At 33.9% G+C, this 20155-nt stretch overlaps 3 protein-coding genes across 5 annotated transcripts; all 3 read left to right on the top strand.

The window, feature by feature from the left end:
- The first annotated feature begins 6898 nt into the window (after positions 1-6898).
- Positions 6899-8464, top strand: LOC101252979 (succinate dehydrogenase [ubiquinone] iron-sulfur subunit 3, mitochondrial-like). Its single transcript, XM_004237547.5, has 4 exons — positions 6899-7182; positions 7570-7808; positions 7889-8098; positions 8177-8464. Exons 1-4 carry the CDS (start codon positions 6934-6936, stop codon positions 8376-8378), a joined length of 900 nt encoding a protein of 299 aa, XP_004237595.1. The 5' UTR covers positions 6899-6933; the 3' UTR covers positions 8379-8464.
- A 446-nt stretch (positions 8465-8910) lies between these two features.
- Positions 8911-11717, top strand: LOC101253277 (succinate dehydrogenase [ubiquinone] iron-sulfur subunit 3, mitochondrial-like). The gene is made up of 4 exons (XM_004237548.5): positions 8911-9295; positions 9942-10180; positions 11108-11317; positions 11386-11717. The coding sequence occupies exons 1-4, from the start codon at positions 9026-9028 to the stop codon at positions 11594-11596; spliced, it is 930 nt and encodes a 309-aa protein (XP_004237596.1). The 5' UTR covers positions 8911-9025; the 3' UTR covers positions 11597-11717.
- Positions 11718-11896: 179 nt separating this feature from the next.
- LOC101261910 (protein SCO1 homolog 2, mitochondrial) lies at positions 11897-19472 on the top strand. Of its 3 annotated transcripts, none has more exons than XM_004237352.4 (8): positions 11897-12387; positions 14426-14546; positions 14666-14744; positions 15440-15640; positions 15753-15845; positions 16050-16182; positions 16307-16459; positions 19120-19472. In XM_004237352.4, the coding sequence occupies exons 1-7, from the start codon at positions 12317-12319 to the stop codon at positions 16413-16415; spliced, it is 807 nt and encodes a 268-aa protein (XP_004237400.1). In that variant the 5' UTR covers positions 11897-12316; the 3' UTR covers positions 16416-16459; positions 19120-19472. The 3 variants fall into 3 exon arrangements, 2 of the variants coding, with proteins under 2 accessions (XP_004237400.1, XP_010319744.1); XM_010321442.3 differs by having other exon boundaries at positions 11955-12387; positions 16307-16440; XR_011220744.1 differs by having other exon boundaries at positions 12001-12387; positions 16269-16459.
- Positions 19473-20155: the final 683 nt, after the last annotated feature.

Genomic DNA, 20155 nt, shown 5'->3' with positions numbered 1-20155 from the left:
AGCATATTTGAGATACAACAGAGGATAACACTTATTTAATATTAGTTATTACTTTTTAATAATTTTGTTTTTAATGTGAGATACATGTACATTAAATTATTTTTTAAAAAAATCAAAAATAAATTCAGAAAATTAAAGTACATTAGACCTTTTACCTTTCATTCTTTTATTAATTTTCATACTAAAATTATATATATCTAATTTATTGTCCTCTTTCTGAACTATAACTTTCATTCAAAATTATTAAGATAAGATAATGATATGCAGGTTAATAAAAATTTCATTTTTGATATTTCTGTTATAAAAGAACTTACTAAAATTAATATACTAAAAGAAGGAAAATTTAGAAAGTAATAATATTTCATAAAATTGTATATATTGTATCAACATGTATAATGGCTATTTATTGCCTGTGACTTTATTTACACATATGTATCACTTTGGTCATTATTGGCCAAGTGATGTATCCTTTGCCTATTATTGGCCAAGTGATGAGTTGCACAAGTGATGCAACTCATTCACTTGTTTGGGGCCCACGTGGCATGTATTACAACACTCCCTCTTGTATGTCTATGTAAGTATATAGACATACATAATACGCATTACTTGCTGCCTCATTAAAAACATTTCTAGGAAAACCCAATGGGATAAAACCTAGACTAAGGAAAAAAGAGTACAGTGCATATCTTACTCCCCCTGATAAAAACCACGATTCAGATGGTTAAGTTTTCGCATTCCAATTTTGTGAACCATCTTCTCAAGAGTTGAGGCTGGTAAAGATTTGGTAAATAAATCTGCTGGATTATCACTTGAACGAATTTGTTGCACATCAATATCACCATTCTTCTGGAGATCATGTGTGAAGAACAATTTTGGTGAAATGTGTTTCGTTCTATCTCCTTTTATAAAGCCTCCTCTTAATTGAGCTATGCATGCAGCATTGTCTTCAAAAAGTATTGCGGGTATCTTGACGTCACACTTCAAACCACATCTTTCTTTGATAAAATGTATTACTGATCTTAACCATACACATTCTCTACTTGCTTCATGAATGACTATTATCTCAGCATGATTTGAAGAAGTAGCGACAATAGACTGCTTCGTAGATCGCCATGATATAGCAGTACCTTCGTATGTGAACAGATAGCCTGTTTGTGATAGAGCTTTATGTGGGTCAGATAAATAACCTGCATCTGCATGACCAACAAGATCTGCACTATCTTTGTTAGAATAAAACAGACCCATATCACTAGTTCCCCTTAGATATCGCAATATATGTTTAACTCCATTCCAATGTCTTCGTGTAGGGGAAGAACTATATCTTGCTAATAAATTAACAGAAAATGTTATGTCGGGTCTCGTAGCATTAGCAAGATACATAAGTGCCCCAATTGCAGTGATATAAGGTACTTCTGGACCAAGAGGTTCCCCATTCTCTTCTTGAGGTCGGAATGGATCCTTACTCACTTCAAGTGATCGGACAACCATTGGAGTACTTAATGGATGTGCTTTGTCCATATAAAATCGTTTCAAGATTTTCTCAGTATAGGCAGATTGATGGATGAATGCCCCGTCTACTAAATATTCTATTTGTAGTCCAAGACAAATTTTTGTCTTTCCAAGGTCTTTCATCTCAAATTCTTTCTTTAGATATTCAATTGCCTTTTGAACCTATTCTGGAGTTCCAATGAGATTAATGTCATCAACATAAACAACAAGAATAACAAACCCCAATGTTGTTTTCTTAATATATATACAAGGACAAATGGCATCGTTTATATAACCTTGTTTTATCAAGTACTCACTAAGGCGATTATACCACATACACTCTGATTGTTTTAAGCCATATAATGACTTTTGTAATCTGATTGAATACATTTTCCGAGATTTTGAACTATATGCTTCAGGCATTTTAAGTCCTTCCGGAACTTTCATATAAATTTCATTATCAAATGAACCGTAAAGGTAAGCTGTAACCACATCCATTAGATGAATTTCAAGATTTTCATGTACAGCTAAGCCGATGAAATATCGAAAAGTTATTGCATCCATAACAGGTGAATATGTTTCTTCATAGTCGACACCGAGTCGTTGAGAGAATCCTTGTGCAACAAGGCGTGCCTTGTATCTTACAATCTCATTTCTTTTTCGTACAAAGACCCATTTATAGCCAACTGATTTAACATCACTAGGCGTTTGGACTACTGGTCCAAAAACCTCACGCTAAGCAAGTGAATTTAATTCTGATTGAATTGCTTCTTGCCATTTTGGCCAGTCACATCTTTGTCGACATTCTTCGACAGATAGAGGTTCAAGATCCTCATTTCCTTTCATAATGTTAAGTGCAACATCATATGCGAAAACATTATCCACTATGATTTTTGATCGATCTAAATTTATCCCATCACCTGTAGAACTTATTGAGAGTTCTTCATTTACTTGAGTCTCGGGTTCACTGATCTCTTCAGGAATATCAGGATTAATCAGATCTTGAATTTCTTCATGAGATTCTTTCGTAATGTCATTTTTTATACTTCTTTTTCTAGGATTTTTATCTTTTGAGCCTAATGGTCTACCACGCTTCAGGCATATTTGTGATTCAGAAGCTATGACACTTGTAGATGGTCCTTTTGGGACGTCGATTCGGATAGGCACATTAACTGCAGGAATATGTGATTTTGTTATCCTTTTTGAACCAGTAAATGCGTCTGGCATTTGATTTGCTATGTTTTGCAAATGGATGATCTTCTGGACCTCTTGTTCACACACAGGGGAGCGTGGATCAAAATGAGATAATGATGAAACTTTCCATGCAATTTCACTTTTAAGTTTCTTTTTCTCTCCCCCTAATTGCGAAAAATTTGTTTCATCAAATCGACAATCTGCAAATCTTGCAGTGAATAAATCTCCCGTCAATGGCTCAAGGTAGCGAATTATGGAGGGTGAATCAAACCCAACATATATGCCTAACCTTCTTTGAGGGCCCATCTTGGTGCGCTGAGGTGGTGCTACAGGCCCATATACAGCACATCCAAAAATTTGAAGATGAGCAATATTTGGTTCATGGCCAAACACTAATTGTGATGGGGAGTATTTATTATAATGACTCGGTCTGAGACGAACAAGTGATGCTGCATGTTAGATAGCATGACCCCAAACAGTAGTAGGCAACTCACTTTTCATAAGTAGAGGTCTTGCTATCAATTGTAAGTGCTTAATAAATGACTCAGCAAGGCCATTTTGAGTATGAACATGAGCTACAGGATGTTCAACTTTTATCCCTATTGATACGCAATAAGCATCAAAAGCTTGGGATGTGAATTTACCAGCATTATCGAGGCGAATTGTCTTAATGGGATAATCTGGAAATTGCGCTCTTAATCGTATTATTTGTGCCAATAATTTTGTAAACGCCAGGTTGCGAGATGATAAGAGGCACACATGAGACCATCTTGAAGATGCGTCTATTAGGACCATAAAATATCTAAACGACCCACTAGATGGGTGAATAGGTCCACAAATATCCCCATGTATTCGTTCTAAAAATTGAGGGGATTCAATGTTAACCTTCTTTGGTGATGGCCTAGTAATCAATTTGCCTTGGCAATAAGCAGCACATGAAAACTCATCATTTGTAAGAATCTTCAGGTTCTTTAATGGATGTCCATTTGAGTTTTCAAGTCAGTAAACTTCTGATTTACGATAGAGTGTGCTTCAATTGTACTTATTTTTGCATAATATAGGCCAGAAGATAAAGTTGATAATTTCTCCAACACATATTTCTGGTCTGAGACAATCTTGGTAATACCAAGGTATTCAACATTCCTTTCATTTATTGTCTCAACATGATATCCATTTCGGCGAATATTTTTAAAACTTAACAGGTTTCTTGGGGATTTAGAAGAAAACAAAGCATCTATGACGAGTTTTGTCCCCTTAGGCAGAAATATAGTAGCTCTTCCGGAGCTTTCTATTAAGATTGAATTACCAGAAATTGTAGTAACATTTGCTTTTCTTCTAAGCAAGTAGGAGAAATATTTCTCATCTTTGAATATGGCGTGCGTTGTTCCACTATCAATTACACAAATATCTTCATGATTGATCATTGAGGTATCCATATACTCTTCAAGATAAAAGATATAAACGAAATAAACATTATAATATTATTACTAAACAAAAACATTACACAACCTTTTAGTTATTTACAAGTCTAGGAAAACATATTCATACTAGTTCATACAAACGACGAAAATGAAATATATTTACATTATCACAGATCCATCACCTATCAGGTGATCTATCTTGCCTTCGGGATTCTCAAAGAAATCCGCTACATCTAGATGCATGGGTTCAACAGTATCTTCCGAGATAAAGTTGGCTTCAACGTTATTTTTCACCTCCTTCAGGGAAGCTTGATATAGCTCAACCAGGTGCTTTGGCGTACGACAGGTACGTGACCAATGTCCTTTTCCTCCACATCGATAGCATTTGTTGTCTGAATTTTTCTTCTGCACTACATCATGTTTTTCATTCTTCTTTTTACACTGCTGGTGTTGAAGGTTATTATTTTGTGCAAGACGATCACCATGATTGAAATTTCTTCCTCGACCACGGCCACGACCACGAGTGGGGCCACGACCTTTTTCACGCCTAGATTGGTGAAAATTTGCCGCATTTACTTCAGGAAATGGCATAAAGCCAGTAGGTCGACTTTCATGGTTTTTCATCAGTAAGTCATTATGTTGTTCAGCAACAAGGAGATGTGAAATTAATTCGGAATATTTTTTAAATCCCATTTCTCAGTATTGGTGCTGCAGAAGCATACTCGAGGCATGAAAAGTGGAAAATGTTTTCTCCAACATATCATGGTCAGTGATATTTTCTCCACATAATTTTAATTGTGAGATAATTTTAAACATGGAAGAGTTATACTCACTGATAGATTTAAAATCTTGAAGTCTCAAGTGGATCCAGTCATAACGTGCCTGTAGAAGGACGACCAACTTCAGGTGGTCATATCTATCTTTTAAATTGTTCCACAACACCAGAGGATCCTTAACAGTGAGATATTCCATTTTCAAACCTTCATCAAGGTGATGACGGAGAAATATCATCGCCTTAGCACGGTTTTGATTCGATGCTTGATTATTTTCTTGGATGGTGTCTGCTAGACCCATCGCATCAAGATGAATTTTTGCATCGAGTACCCATGATAGAAAGCTTTTTCCCGATATGTCTAGAGTAAGAAATTCAAATTTAGACAGATTAGACATTATTAAGAAAATAAAATTTATACCTCCGAGACTTTTAAGTCTTTACTTGAACTGGCAGAGAATCGTGCTGATAACGTGTTATAAAAGAACTTACTAAAATTAATATACTAAAAGAAGGAAAATTTAGAAAGTAATAATATTTCATAAAATTGTATATATTGTATCAACATGTATAATGGCTATTTATAGCCTATGACTTTATTTACACATATGTATCACTTTGGCCATTATTGGCCAAGTGATGTATCCTTTGCCTATTATTGGCCAAGTGATGAGTTGCACAAGTGATGCAACTCATTCACTTGTTTGGGGCTCACGTGGCATGTATTACAACAATTTCAAAATTTTACTTACATTTTTTCATAAGTTTAGAGTAAAGGTGGGTGGGCATGGTATGATACTGTATTTTTAAAGATGTTTTTTGGGATGAGTTTCAAACGAATCTCAGAGCGGGGCAGGACACACCAAAAATTCATCAGGGTCCAATTGTAAATCGTAGATTTATAGGAATATCTTAAAATTGGAGTGTAAGTTTTAAGCGTAAAAATTTAAGCTCGAGTATAATAAGCTCTGGGTGTTTTTAGTTTTATGCTTTTTTTTAAAAATATTTTTAAATCTTTTTTGCTTTAAATCATATTTTTATTATTAGTGTAAGGACATTTAAAAAATAATAATTGTAATACTTTTTTTCTTTATTATTGATGAGTAATACCTTCCTCAAATAAAACTCATAATATATAATTTTATACATATATTATAGGTTATTTAATAAAATTTATTTGTAAATTTATTGAATATTTTAATTTACTTTTAATTTTTTTTAAAATTATAAAATTGAATATACATAAGATTATGCATCGTAGATCCATAAGACTTATGCATTTTTTTCGAGGCTTATGTCTTGCCTCATACGGCATAAAATGTCTTGCCTCACATCTCTGCTTTTTAACACAATGATATGCCATTTATTAAATTATTACTTCTATATTATATCAAAACTTTTAATATCATAGTGCGTTTGTATTATAATATTTGATATAATATATCGTATACAAATCAATTTATTGATATTCGATGCGAAATTTAGTACGTAGAAATAACATATATATACCAAAATATCGACTAACGTACCTATATATAACACTAACAAATATAAGTATAAATTAAAGGTTTAAACCTCTATTTTAATTAAAATATAATTGATTAACTAAAAAGAGTTAGTTTTATATTTTCTTTTGAATAATTATTCCTAATATATAATTTGTTAATACGATATAATTAAATTTTTTATTAATTATTTAAATCATAATATTCTATTATATAAATATATATTAATTGAAATTAAATAAACTATGTTACTAATTCCTTATTAAAACTGAACTTCAAAAATACTAAACTAGAGCAAATTAAGTTGATATAGTAATATTATACTAATCTTTTAAAAATTGAATACTAAAAATTATAATATCGAGTACACGTCCGTATCATAAATTGCAGCACCGTCAAGCTATAAAACAAATGATAGTGAAGCTTTGACACGTAGAAACAAGGTGTCTCATTTATAATCCACTTGCGTGCATGCATGCAACTACTCACTTTATAACAAGAAATTAGTTTAGTGTTCTTCTAATTACAAAAATATTGTTGGAAGAAGGAAAAAATGTCAAGAAATTTGATAAAAGAGGGGATAACGAAAGTAGTTGGGGGTTGGAGAAAGGAGTTTCCTATACTTGAAGGACATCCAATTGGGCAACAACATGGAGAAGAAGTTGTGAAGTCTATTGAGAACCTCAAAAGAGGTGATGATAAATGCAAGGAATTTAGAATTTATAGATGGAGTCCTCATAATCCAAACCAAAAGCCCTATTTTCAATCTTTTTTTCTTCACCTTCCCTCTTGTGGCCCCATGGTATGTCCTCTTATGCTAACTTTTTATTGTGTTATGTTTGTAGTTTACAATCTAATTTCAAGGAAATGCTCAAATGTGTGTTCCTAACCTTTGAGAAAAGATTCATCTGTATCATCTGTTAAAAAGTTTTGATTCCATTTATTGATTTGAATTTTCTTTCGGAAAAAGACTAATTCATGTTTTTATTTTTTAATAAAAAAATTTTCAGTTTTGCAAAACTATTTTTTATACTATACTGCCACGTCATTAATTAATTCATCATCTTTTTCTAAAAAAGGCTCAAATATATGTTGAAATTTTGAAAAAAAAAAGACTGAAATCTGTTTAAAGTTTGACTCATCGCGCTAAATGTTAGCGCATTGTTGATTTTAATTTTGTTCTTTCTAGGTTCTAGATGCATTGCAAAAGATAAAAGGAGAGGTAGATTCGAGTTTAACTTACAGGCGATCATGTAGAGAAGGGATATGTGGATCATGCGCCATGAACATAAATGGCGTTAATACAGTAGCATGTCTCAAGCCTATTGATACAGATACGAGCAGACCAATGACCATAACTCCTCTTCCTCACTTGTTTGTAATCAAAGATTTGGTCGTCGATCTCTCTGATTTCTATCACCAGTACAAGTAATTTTCCTTTCATCGACTTTGTTTAATTTTTGATCAAATTTTCATTGTGTCTAATCTTATGTGTTTCTGCATTGTAGGTCCATAGAGCCATGGCTAAAGACACGAAATCCTCCGCCAGAGGGGAAAGAGTATAGGCAAACACCTGAAGAGAGGAAGAAGCTTGATGGCTTATATGAATGTATATTATGTGCTTGTTGCACTACTTCTTGCCCTTCTTATTGGTGGAATCCCGAGGAGTTCCTTGGCCCTGCAGCCTTGATCAATACCTATCGATGGATATCGGACAGGTTAATTAATACTTAAAATTGGAAAAATTGTTCATAATTTTGATTATTTTTTCTTCTTTGTTTTTGTTTTTGTTTCAGTCGAGATGATTTCGCAAATGAGAGACTGCAGGCGATAACAGAGGACGAAAGGCGTTTATATCGATGCAGGGCCATAGGGAATTGCACAGCATGTTGCCCCAAGAGCCTTAGACCTTCTGAGGCCATAAGCAAGATGAAGACCAAGCACTTAACTGGGATACCAGTGGAGACTCTAAGCAATAATAGGAAGACTAGTCACTAAACTGGTCACCGAATTTGGTGTTATAGGGTTAATTCTCTTGTGCATTGTTGTAGTATGTGGCGTCTTATTACAGTTTGGCTTTGTTATCTCTATCTTTTTGTGTGTGTGTTTCTTCAATCGACTAATACACCAACCAATCCAGGAAGAATTAAGAATGAATAACTAAGGAACTGGTGTTGAAACAATAAAGATCAATCTAGATTAGCAACTATGATAAAGAATAACAAGAACTTAACAAATGATTGAATAACAAGAAATTACAAAGGAAAACCAGTTCTAAAGATAGAGAATAGATCGATAATCAATAATCCAAATTGTTAAAGTCCCGCACAACAAAAATAACTTTTAATATTAATTAATTCATAAAAATAGATAAAAAAAATTGTAATTTATAATATTATTTATGATTTTTATATATTTAAATTTTTTTCAAAGTATCATAATTTTGAAATTTATTAACTTTTGAAAATATGATTAATATAACTAAAAGTACGACAAGGTAATTGACACGTGTAACCAGGTGTCTCTCATTAATCCATTCACTTGCATGCAATACAAAGTAAGCTCTCTCTTATTATATAAAGAAAGAAAAAACACGTAGAAGTGTTTTTGTTTCCATATTTTCTGGGGCTGTTCATTCAAAGAAAATGTCAAGAAACTTAATCCTAAAAGAAGTGGTAAAAAAATTGAGGCATTTGAGAAAGAGGGAGTACTCTAGGTTCCCTATACTTGAAGGGCACCCAATTGCACAGCAACATGGAAAAGAAGCAGTGGAATCTGTTGAAATTCTCAAGAAATTAAGTGATAAAGATAAGAAGATGAAGGAATTTAGGATTTATAGGTGGAACCCTCATAAACCTAACCAAAAACCTTTTCTTCAATCCTTCTTTGTTCATCTTCCTTCCTGTGGCCCCATGGTATGTGATTTTTCATTGCTATCCTAATTAATTTTTGTTAATTTAGTTGGTACTTTTGTTAGGATGCAGTGGTGTTTTGTCTTTGCTTTTCAAGGGTTCAGGGTTGCTGGTGTTTGTACGTTCTTGTACTAGTTGTATTATGTTGTAGTTTTTGTTTTTGATATTTGTCTTCATTTGTTTATTGTGGAAATATTTTATTGACGTGGAATGTCAAATGTGTCGAGGTTTTTGAAAATAAAGGAGTGCGTTAGTTATACCACTAATATGGGTTTCTCAAACTAATGATCATCACTATTTTGTTTTTCTGATTTTGCACTACTTTTCTTGTTAGTTGCTACATTTTCTAGTTATTCTCATTAGAGGTCTATGCTGAATTTTGAACCTATTTTGACTTAAGATATGGAGATTAAGAAAAGGAGGAATGATTTAGTTCAAGACACACATCATAACATTAATGTTAAGTTAAATTTTTCCAAACTTCAGAAAATTCCCTTTTTTTGGGTGTGCATTGTAACATTTTTCTCTTCCCTGTAAATTTTAGGGGAAACAGAATCTGCTTCGAGCCTAACAGAGTCTTTTATGTATAGCGTGCTATTAATTAGAAGTTCATTAGACGCACTCAATTTAGTAGATATTTGTTTTATAGGTTCTGGATGCATTGCAAAAGATAAAGGGGGAGGAAGATTCGAGTTTGAGTTACAGAAGGTCATGTAGAGAAGGGATATGCGGATCATGCTCAATGAACATAAATGGTGTTAACACCGTCGCATGTCTCAAGCCTATAGATACAGACACTAGCAAGCCAACTACCATCACTCCTCTCCCTCACATGTTTGTTATCAAAGATTTGGTGGTTGATCTCACTAATTTTTACCAGCAGTACAAGTAACTTCCCTCTCCTTTTCTCATTTTATCAAGTTATTTAACTCCAATTATATGTCCGGTACTGTAGACATGTTTGACATTGATGTTTAGTTATCACCCTATTATATTATTCAAGTCACGACTATAATATTTCTTCCATTTAAAAAAGAATGACCTCTTTTCCTTTTTTTAATAACATTTTAATTTCAGTTTTTCACGTGAGATGTTTAAGACCACAAGATTAAAGGATAATTTTGTACATTTGACTTAACTTTAATTTAGAATCACAAGATTTTAAAAAAAAATTTATACTCTTAAAACACCGTGCTAAGTCAAACCAGATTATTCTTTGTGAAACAGAGGAGTAACACTTATTCTGTTTTAATTAGTGTTGCCTGTTTGATTAGGTATGGACGATGTTCAAGAAAGAAACTAAGACTTATGAAATTGTGGTATGAAACAAGCCTAAAGACATTTTTATGGCGATAAAACATTTTATGACAGATAAAAGATAAATTTTTAAATTAAGTTGTTTCTAATTATGAAGAATATAATTTTCTTTTGGACAATTTAGAAAGGAAAGTATGCTACAAAAATCAGGACAGTGGAGAATATTTGTATGTTAGTACGTACAAATACTTGCAACTATTTATAGTTGAATCTTAATTAATAATTGGCGTTAACTAGATCTGTTTCAAGTTCACTATAATCTTTTATTATCGATAGATGTGAATCCGCAATGTAGAGTAATTAGCAGAATAGGTCTCGAATGGATGATCTTATTATGCCTATACAAGTGTTTTTGGTGTGTGCGTGTATAGTTGCACCGAATCAATGAATAGTTCATCGATCAGTTGAACTCTGTGATAGATTAGACCTCTAATCGACAATTATACATTGGAGCATGGTGCAAAAACTGGATGTTGTGGGTGTTTTGAGGATTTGCAGGTCTGTAGAGCCATGGTTGAAGACACGAAAACCGCCCCCAGACGGGAGAGAATACAGGCAAACACCAGAGGATAGGAAGAAGCTTGATGGTTTATACGAATGCATATTATGTGCTTGTTGCACTACTTCTTGTCCTTCTTACTGGTGGAATCCCGAGGAGTTCCTTGGACCAGCAGCCTTGCTCCATGCCTATCGATGGATCTCGGACAGGTTAATTTCAAGACACCAGTCGAATAAATACCAATAATACGGATAATTAATTTTCTTTTTTTCTTTAGTCGAGATGAATTTGCAAATGAGAGATTGCAAGCAATAACAGAGGATCAAGGGCGTTTGTACCGGTGCAGGACCATAAAAAATTGCACAGCATGTTGCCCGAAGAGCCTTAATCCTGCTAATGCCATAAACAAGATGAAGACTATTCACTTAACTGAGAAGCCAATCCAGGATCTTGAAGCTGAGCCCGAGCCTCGTTTTGGGCAAGCCTAATGTCTAGTGTGTTCCTAGCAAACATATTGTAGCACATACGAGTCCATTATAGCACGTACCAAATATGTTGCATTTTAAAATTGTTATACGTACAATTTAATTTAAAGTTGAGAGATATTTCTTCAAAGTTCGAATTATATTACTGTCAGCTATCTGGCTCATGACCATCTTCAGATTTTCACAAATAATGTCTTTCATTAGAATTTCATGAAGTAGATGCAACATTAGGTTAGTGAAATGTCACATCCATGTCAAATTATATGTGATATGTACAAGTGTAGTTGTTACTTGTTAAAGCTTAACTAATAGTTGAATAAAAGATTAGGGCCTTTTTAAACCTAAAATCGAGGGTTTAAAGTTACTTCTTAACCTTTTTAAATACCTTCCAAACTAAAAAAATGTCTACAAATAACCATATCCAAAACGGGAACTAAGTCGCCTCAAAATTTACATGAAGAAATATGTAATAAAAAATTATATGTAAGAGAATAAATTTATACTTGTGGGAAAAGTCGCCCAAAAGGATCTTGACGCTAAAGTCACAAAACGGTGCCGTTTTGCTCATCACCTTCTTCTCAGGATTCCCATAACCCTTGCAGTTGATGTTCAGTGGAAAAGAAGATATTAGTATACAGAATAGTGCAATTTGTTGCCCATAAGTTCCAATTCTAAGGTACCCAGTTTCTTTTTAATTCACATACTTTGTCAAGTTTGTGCAAAATGCAGGTGTACAGGTCTCTGTTAAATTCAATCAAGGACCGTTCTATACAGACACTCAATACATATGAAAGGTAATGTGCATTTTTTATAATGAATACTCAATCATACACCGTTGAAATTTTATGGGTTTTGGTTTTCTTGAATTTTTATGGGTAATTTGTGTATATATAACATTTTTCTGTATTATGGAAATTTTATAGTTTGGTTTAGTTATTCTTTTGTTTAAATATGGTTTTTGTAGTGTTGTTACTCCAAATATTATGTGTAGTTTGTTGGTTGTTACTAATCTAAGATTTTGAGAAAAAAATTATGAGAAGATTGGTCCCTTTACGAACCTCAAACTGTTTGGTTTTTGGAAGGGGGAAGGAAGCAAGGAGAGATGAAACTGAAGTGATCTACTTCTTCTTAGTGAGAAGCATTACTAATTTTTTTCCCGTTGCTAGTGAAGTTGTAGAAATCAATATTGGTATATTTTCTCCTAAATAGTCGGATTGGAATAGCGTTATGAGAGAACAAAATGTTAGTGAAAGCTCTAATTATGATATTATTGATGCTTGGTTGAAGAGTATGAGAAACAAATTTTGATGAATACACTGATTCTATTGTTCTATTGCATTTAATATGTTTAACGTGGAGCTAGTTATTCTTTGCCTTAAATTTGAACACTAGAAATAATCATGTTGAGATTACCTTTGCGTAGATGATACTTAATATAAAGCAAAATTTGAAATATCTAGGTTAATATTCCAATTGTATGACTGTTAGAAACATGGAAGTGTTGGTGGCATTATCGTCAAAGTTGCTTTTATGTCTGATTTCAGCTATAACATGGCTTACTAGAGTTCCTTTTGATATATATTGGTTAAGGGGTCTTTAGAATTACAGCTTGTCTTACCTAATGCGTTATGTATGGTGTTTTGGGTTCATGAGTTTCAATTGGTAGCAGGGGAGGCTGTCTTGGATAGATAGATTAAACATGCTATGTGGTTCATGGATTTCTCCAAGAGAGATGAGGTCCCCTTTAGAAGGAAACTTTGTGAAGTTTCAATTTATGCGTAACAACTCTTACCTCCACCAGTAACTACGTACTTCTTGTAGTGGCAAACTGTCTCTCTATAGTTTCTCCCTTAGACATTTTGCTAATAATAAGGTTGTAAGATCCATCATGAGCAAAATTTGATTTTGAGTAAGGGACTAGTAGTAACTTGCAACAACATACCTAGTGGAATCCCACTGGGGAGGATGGTGAGTGAATGACTAGTAGCAACGTCCATCAGGAAATTAAGGGAGAAACTTATAAGTGTAAAATGTAGCAAATAATTGCCTCACATTGAGGCTAAGTTGGGGGAGCTTCAGTCTGTCCTTGCTATAAGGAAAGGGTGAGAGCCAGAGAGGCACGGCAAGTTAAAAGAACTGTAAGTTTCCAATCGTCAGAAGCTTGATGTAGAGAATTTATTAAATTAACTCTCCGTCAGATTCAGCTTTGTAAGATTGTTGACTCATCTAAAGTTGCAGTTATGCCTGTCCACAGTCTTAGTTAGTCGAGAGAGCATCAGCTTCATGTGACTGTAAAGTATTGAAATGAAGATGACACTTCCACTGTTATGAGCTTGATGTGTTAAAAGTAGGGGAGTGTAGATGGTGCTTTTTTACTAATATTTTCTACTGAATATGTCCATTTGAATGCATAAAGTGTATCTACGAGGAGAGATATGCATAATGCATTACCATGTTCGAGATTAGAATGACCTTTACATGTAATTCTTTTTTTCATTTTGAAGTTTACTTGCAATTATCCTGGCAAAAGAATATAAATTTGCAAGAAGAGAGGAACTCACTATAGACATTCACTTCAATTATAATTGGAACAAGTCTTTTCAAGTTCTATTCCTAAAGAAAGCTATGATGTATTGATAATGCAAATCAAGCCCTGTAAGTGCACACTGATACTTCCCATGAGACTGCCTTCCCCCATCAAAAAAAATGGGGGAAAAAGAGAGAAGAAAAACGACTCAAATACATGTAGAACATGAAGGATAAAAGCAAACCATTTCAGTTTCAAATTATGGAGTGCACTGCAATTTTTCTGATTACTTGTTTCATGTGTAGGTTTACCCCTCCTAAGCGCTTCCATTCAGCCAGCTGCATGAGGTCTTCTAGAAAGACTTATGATCCGCCTTTATTAACTGGACCATCCCCAACATCGAAGTCTTGGAAACCTTATATATTAGTATTGCATTTGAACTCCACTTTCCTTTTGATGTGTTTTGTGACTGTTGTTGCATGTGCTCTGTGCAGTTGTCTATGGCGCCTTCATCTTAGTTGTCTTCATCTTATTCTACTTTGCAGCCTGGAGCTGCTTTGGGAGTATTTGGTGGACTGATCCTTTTTCTTCATTATAATGATGAAAGAAGAGCAATTCCAAAAGGTGGGGCTCTCGGTATATTTTTTAAGCAAAGTTTTTCGTGTCTTTCAATCTAAATACGCCTCAATCCATGGGTATTTTTTTTAAGCAAAGTTTTTTGTGTCTTTCAATCTAAATACGCCTCAATTTATTATGTCCCTTTGAATGTGCTCATCACTTTTGATGGAAACAAAAAAAGAATGAAGAAACAAATCAAGGATGAGGTGTGTAGTGAATTAAGAAGTGGTACATGGATGAGTCCATCTGCTGTACTGCTTCTGTACCTAAAACATTGTATTGACAGTGCTTGAAAGCATCATAGCTCCTTACTAAAAGTGGTTATCAGCTTTTGTTTAATAATGGAGCGCAAGAACTAAAGCCTCTTTTGGTTGCTAAACTTCTAATCTACCAGAAGTCCAGAACTACAGACTAAAATTATTTTCTTCCTAGAGTCCTCCTGCTTATCATTGAGCTAAAAAGCCACATACTGGGCTTGTTGATAGACTTCTTATAGCAGTCTCAGTATCTTTCTAGTTTAAATAGAATAGTTCATTGGACTATTTTCTCTCTTTTTATGTTTCCTTGTCAGAAAGTGTTTGTATTTTTAATACTTGAATCATATTCTTTATGGGGTACCATGTGCCTTTACTTTCTGATTGTTTTGTAGTGCCATAAATATCAATGATTGGTACACAACATACAGCTTTCATGCCTTTCAGGTCAAGGCGAGAAATTTGAAAGAAGTGCAACCCAAGGTCCAATTATTGGCGGTCCGTTCAGCTTGTTTGATACCGAAGGCCGTTTGGTTACCGAGCGCAACTTGCTGGGTAGCTGGGTTCTTCTCTACTTTGGTTATACATCATCTCCTGATGTTGGTCCAGCAGAAGTACAAAAGATGGCTAAAACTATTGATATTCTAGGTTCAACTCGGGTTCTTTAAATGGATATTATATTTTCTTATTTACTGACTTATGTCACTGATGTTGTTATTTCCTTTTTGCTTTGTGGTCCTTTCTGCTTAATATAAACTAGGGTCAAAACAGGATCATCATAAGATCCTCCCAGTATTTGTCACAATTGATCCTCAACGTGATACGCCTTCGCAACTTCGAGCTTATCTTAAAGGTCTGTATCTAGCTTCTCTGATCTCTTTTTCTCTCTCTCTAGGTCTGGAATGAATGTCTTATTGAAAGAATTGTGGAAAGAGATCCCAACTGCGGGGGGGGGGGGGGGGGTGTTGTTGAAGAGAAAAGGGTTCAGTATAATGGTTGTCTCCTTTTATTTGATGCTACACTTAAGCTTTGCTGATTTTATTTGCATGAAACACAGAGTTTGACCCAAGAATAATGGGATTAACTGGACCAGTTGCTGCTGTTAGACAGATGACACAGGAATACCGAGTTTACTTTAAGAAGGTTGATGAAGAAGGAGGTGATTATCTGGTAGAATGTTCTCACAACATGTAAGCCTCAAGTCCTATATATTGTCAAATAAGAAGCCCTTACAACTATGGAAGAATAAACTCTCGGTTTCTTTTACCTGCGCTAGAGCAATTTGACAGAGTCAGATGTATACTGATGTAATAGGTATTTGGTGAATCCAAATATGCGAGTAGTTAGATGCTTTGGTGTGGAATACAGTGGGGAGGAACTGGCCGATGCAATAGTTAAGGAGCTAAAGAAAGTTGAGATATAGCTATACTCGAAGTGGATTTGGTGAAGTAAGTACATCATACTAAGGTTAGGTTCTTATATTGCCCTTACAATCTTCATCATGTTTTATTCAATGGTTTCTAAGGGTCAAAGTTCATTTTTTTGTTCTAAATGTACAACTTCATTACAGAAAATAAATATACATGCCAGTAACCTTGTTTGTCTACCATTTTCATGTCCAGATCTTCTCCAATTCTTTGTTAAATGTTGTATTATCATCCTCTTGGTCAATCCATGGCTATCTGCAGCAGGTACCCGGGGGAATAGTCGAGGTGCGTGCAAGCTGGCACAGACCCCACCATCGTATTAAAAAAGAAAAGGATTTCACATATTAAAAAAGAAAAGGATTTCACTTATCTGCATAAGACCCTAAAAAACATTATATTATAAAATATGAAGACAGTGAAATAGGGACAGAAATCCTGCTAAATTATTGTCAATAATGAAAAAATACACAAAATGGAAAATATCGTAGATTCTATCAAAAGTTGTTCCTCCAAGAAAAACACGCAGCACCAATAAATTCATGAGAGATTATTCCTAAAAGGGCTCCACTAAGTCACGTATGGTTATAGAACTACTACTATTATAAAACCCATATGAGAGACATAGGAATAGGCTTTCTTTAAAATTCTTTTCTCTCCAACTAATGATGCTGTCATCTTCTTTATTGTCTTGTTTTAAACCCAAGTCTAATATTACATTTTACTGTAAAATAGTTAGGGGAAAAGGTTGATCCATGTCTTTTACTTCTATTTTATATTTGTAGTAAAACAACACTTGAAAAATGTCACGCAAATGTTTTATTGTTCCCAAATATGTTGGCTGCGGAAAATCTGTCATTTCTTAATCAAATTGCTATAGCAGATAGCTTGTAGTATGTTGAACATGTTTTTCGTTCATCTTCCTGCTATATATAGTGGAAAGGACAGTCCGCCTCGAACCTTGATGTTGGGAAGTTCCAGTCACCAAGGGAGCAAGTGGGGAAAGAAGTCAAGAATAACATTCTTGATTTTTAAGTTGAGTGGGGTCTGGACTTGGGGTTTAGCGTATCAAATCTAAAGAATTAATAAAAGAGTTGGCTGCAGAATGAATGTCAGCTGCAGATTGGTTAAGAGTTTGATGTAGAGTTACTTGATAAAAGAACTAAATATTAGAAAGGAGCCAATTAGTTCTTTTGCTATCATAGAAGAACATTGTATATACTTTATTATCCTCTTTTGTTTGCTCCATCCTAAACTTTAATCACCTTGTATCTCTCATCTTGAGAGATTTTGAATAACTAGTCAGATTTAGGGGTCGTTGGTTTAGTAACATGTTATGCAAGGATTAGTAGTGTAGGGATTGTAACACGTAGATTATTTCTTGTAAGAAATTTAGTTGATATATTACAAATTAGTAGTGTATAATAATTGATATATGTGCTAACTTCTTAACAAAATATAAGTTTTTTTCCTATTTTATGTGAGGGTTAGTTTTGTCTTGTTTTAATCAATGTGTTACTAATACCCACATTCTTATTTTACGTTCTGTCCTAAATATTAATACATTGATTCCCACGGAACTTATGCAAGTATCATTTATGACTTATGAGGAAAAGAAAACAAGTGATGAGACATTGTATTTGTGGGGTTTTATGTGGAGATTTTTTTTAATGAATCCAACTAAACGACCCCTTAGTGGATGAGCAGTATCAGGTACAGCACGCTAGTGTGTAAAGGTAGCTTGCGGCTTATAGCCGGAGAACATTACTAGGTTGATCTGCGCTGAGCTTATAAGCTGATACTCTGCTTAACTATTATGTCAAGTACAGTACACAATGATGAAGCATGTTGTAAACCATTAGTTCTGTCTTAAGAATTATTGGGATGGGTAAAATTCCTACCTTCAGTACCTGGAAACTTCTGCTACAAGATATCTGCTACTTTTTCGCTAGTACAAGTAGCGGGTACTATTTCCACATAGGTTTAGAAGATGAGAAGGAAATTACTAAGCCTTTTTACCTATACTAGAATTTTTACTCTGGTTTCTCATGTTATATCCCAGCTTTATTGAATGTGAGGCAGATCTATTATATGAATCCTGTAATTTATTTTGCTCTATTTGGAGCTGCTATGTTCTAGTACTCAATAAATTGATGTTAACGTATGTCTAGGAGAGTATGTCCCGGCATGTTCATTGTTATGAGGATTAATGGAAAATTGACTACATTATCTATAAGCCTAAGGTAACTCTCCTCCCTCCATGTTCAAGAACCAACATTATAAGCTCTCATAGAATGCAAAGCTTTCACTTTAGAGTTTGTTCGAATGATCTTTGTTTTTTTCTTTGATTTAATGATCGAGTTGTGTATGTTTTATTATTTTTTAATGATTGAGTGGTTTATACTTGGCCATTGATTTGGAGAACCAACGTCCTAATACCTGATTTTCTGTTTGGACCCTCAATATGTGCAACTGTTCTTTCTGGTGAAGTATAAGTATAGCAATATTGATTTTTGACTGAAATCTTATTGTGTATTATCCTATGTGATTTTGCATTTGATGTACGAAGGGGTCATCACAAACTTGCTTACAATATTGTGAGTAGTTAAGGTTACATTCTCACAATTGACGTTTACATGTACCTTAATAGGTTCTCATGCTCGTATACATTCTTACATCTGACATTTACATGTTCCCTAATAGGTGGAGCCAGACATTCGATTTTTGCCTGTTGTCATGGCAATTTAAGGACCTTTGCAGCAGCTGAGTTCGATTAGGTGTGCTAGTCATCTCTCAACAATTTACTAGTTTTGAACAGAAATTTCTCTGATGGTCAGAGGGTTGAAAAAAAATATCTTCAGTTAAAGCAAATTGGTTCTGGTAGTTTTTTCTCGTCTGGGCTTAATGAATTTGGACCTGGTCGGTGGGTAATGCAAAGTAGGTGGCTGTTTGGTTGCCTAGCAAAAGTTTCATTCTATAATTAATTAATTGGATATCAGACTGAGTCAAGTTTGAAAACATTAACTTATTGAATTTCAACCTCATTGTTGACTAAATAGCTAATCACTTTTGTCTTGTGAGAAGTGAAAACAACAAAATGTAATTTAGGCGATGTTAAAAACATGCAGACTATTTCAAAAAAGAGACTAAGGAGTTGAATTTTGAGTTCCTAAATTGGTGTGCTCAATTCAAAGTTGATAATTCTACATTTTGACTTCTTTTTTTTTTTTTAAGAAAAAAAAAACTACTTTTTCAAATACATGAAGTTGTGATTTGTAAAAAAAATTGATGTAGTTTTTTTGTATATTAATCTTCTGTCTTAAAAATGAAAAAAATATTAGAAACTAGTGATGAACCTTTTGCATTATAAACTATATTTTGATCAATTCTCAAAGAGTGCGTGCATGGTTATTGGTACTTCAAGGATTAAAAATCCACTTAAAGACATTTACATTAAGGAAGACACAGAGAAGTTCATGAATGGGAAACGGTGACAATATTACTATTTTCTTTTTGATTTAATAATTCATTTAACTTATCAGTGAAATAGGTTTAGACATTCGAATTACCATTGAGCTTTTGAACACATGATAAAGTGTGCTTGTAAAATAATTTATGTGTGTGTTCTCAAGTTTCTATGAAGTAACTATTTACCACACAATATACATTGCCTCTATAGTTATATACATCAATTGAAAGAAACTCGAGATTTTACGTTTTATTGATGTTAATCATGCTT

Source organism: Solanum lycopersicum, chromosome 4 (genome assembly GCF_036512215.1).
Source record: "Solanum lycopersicum chromosome 4, SLM_r2.1".
In the NCBI taxonomy this organism is placed as follows: Eukaryota; Viridiplantae; Streptophyta; class Magnoliopsida; order Solanales; family Solanaceae; genus Solanum; species Solanum lycopersicum.
This window is presented reverse-complemented; position numbering and strand designations above follow the sequence as displayed.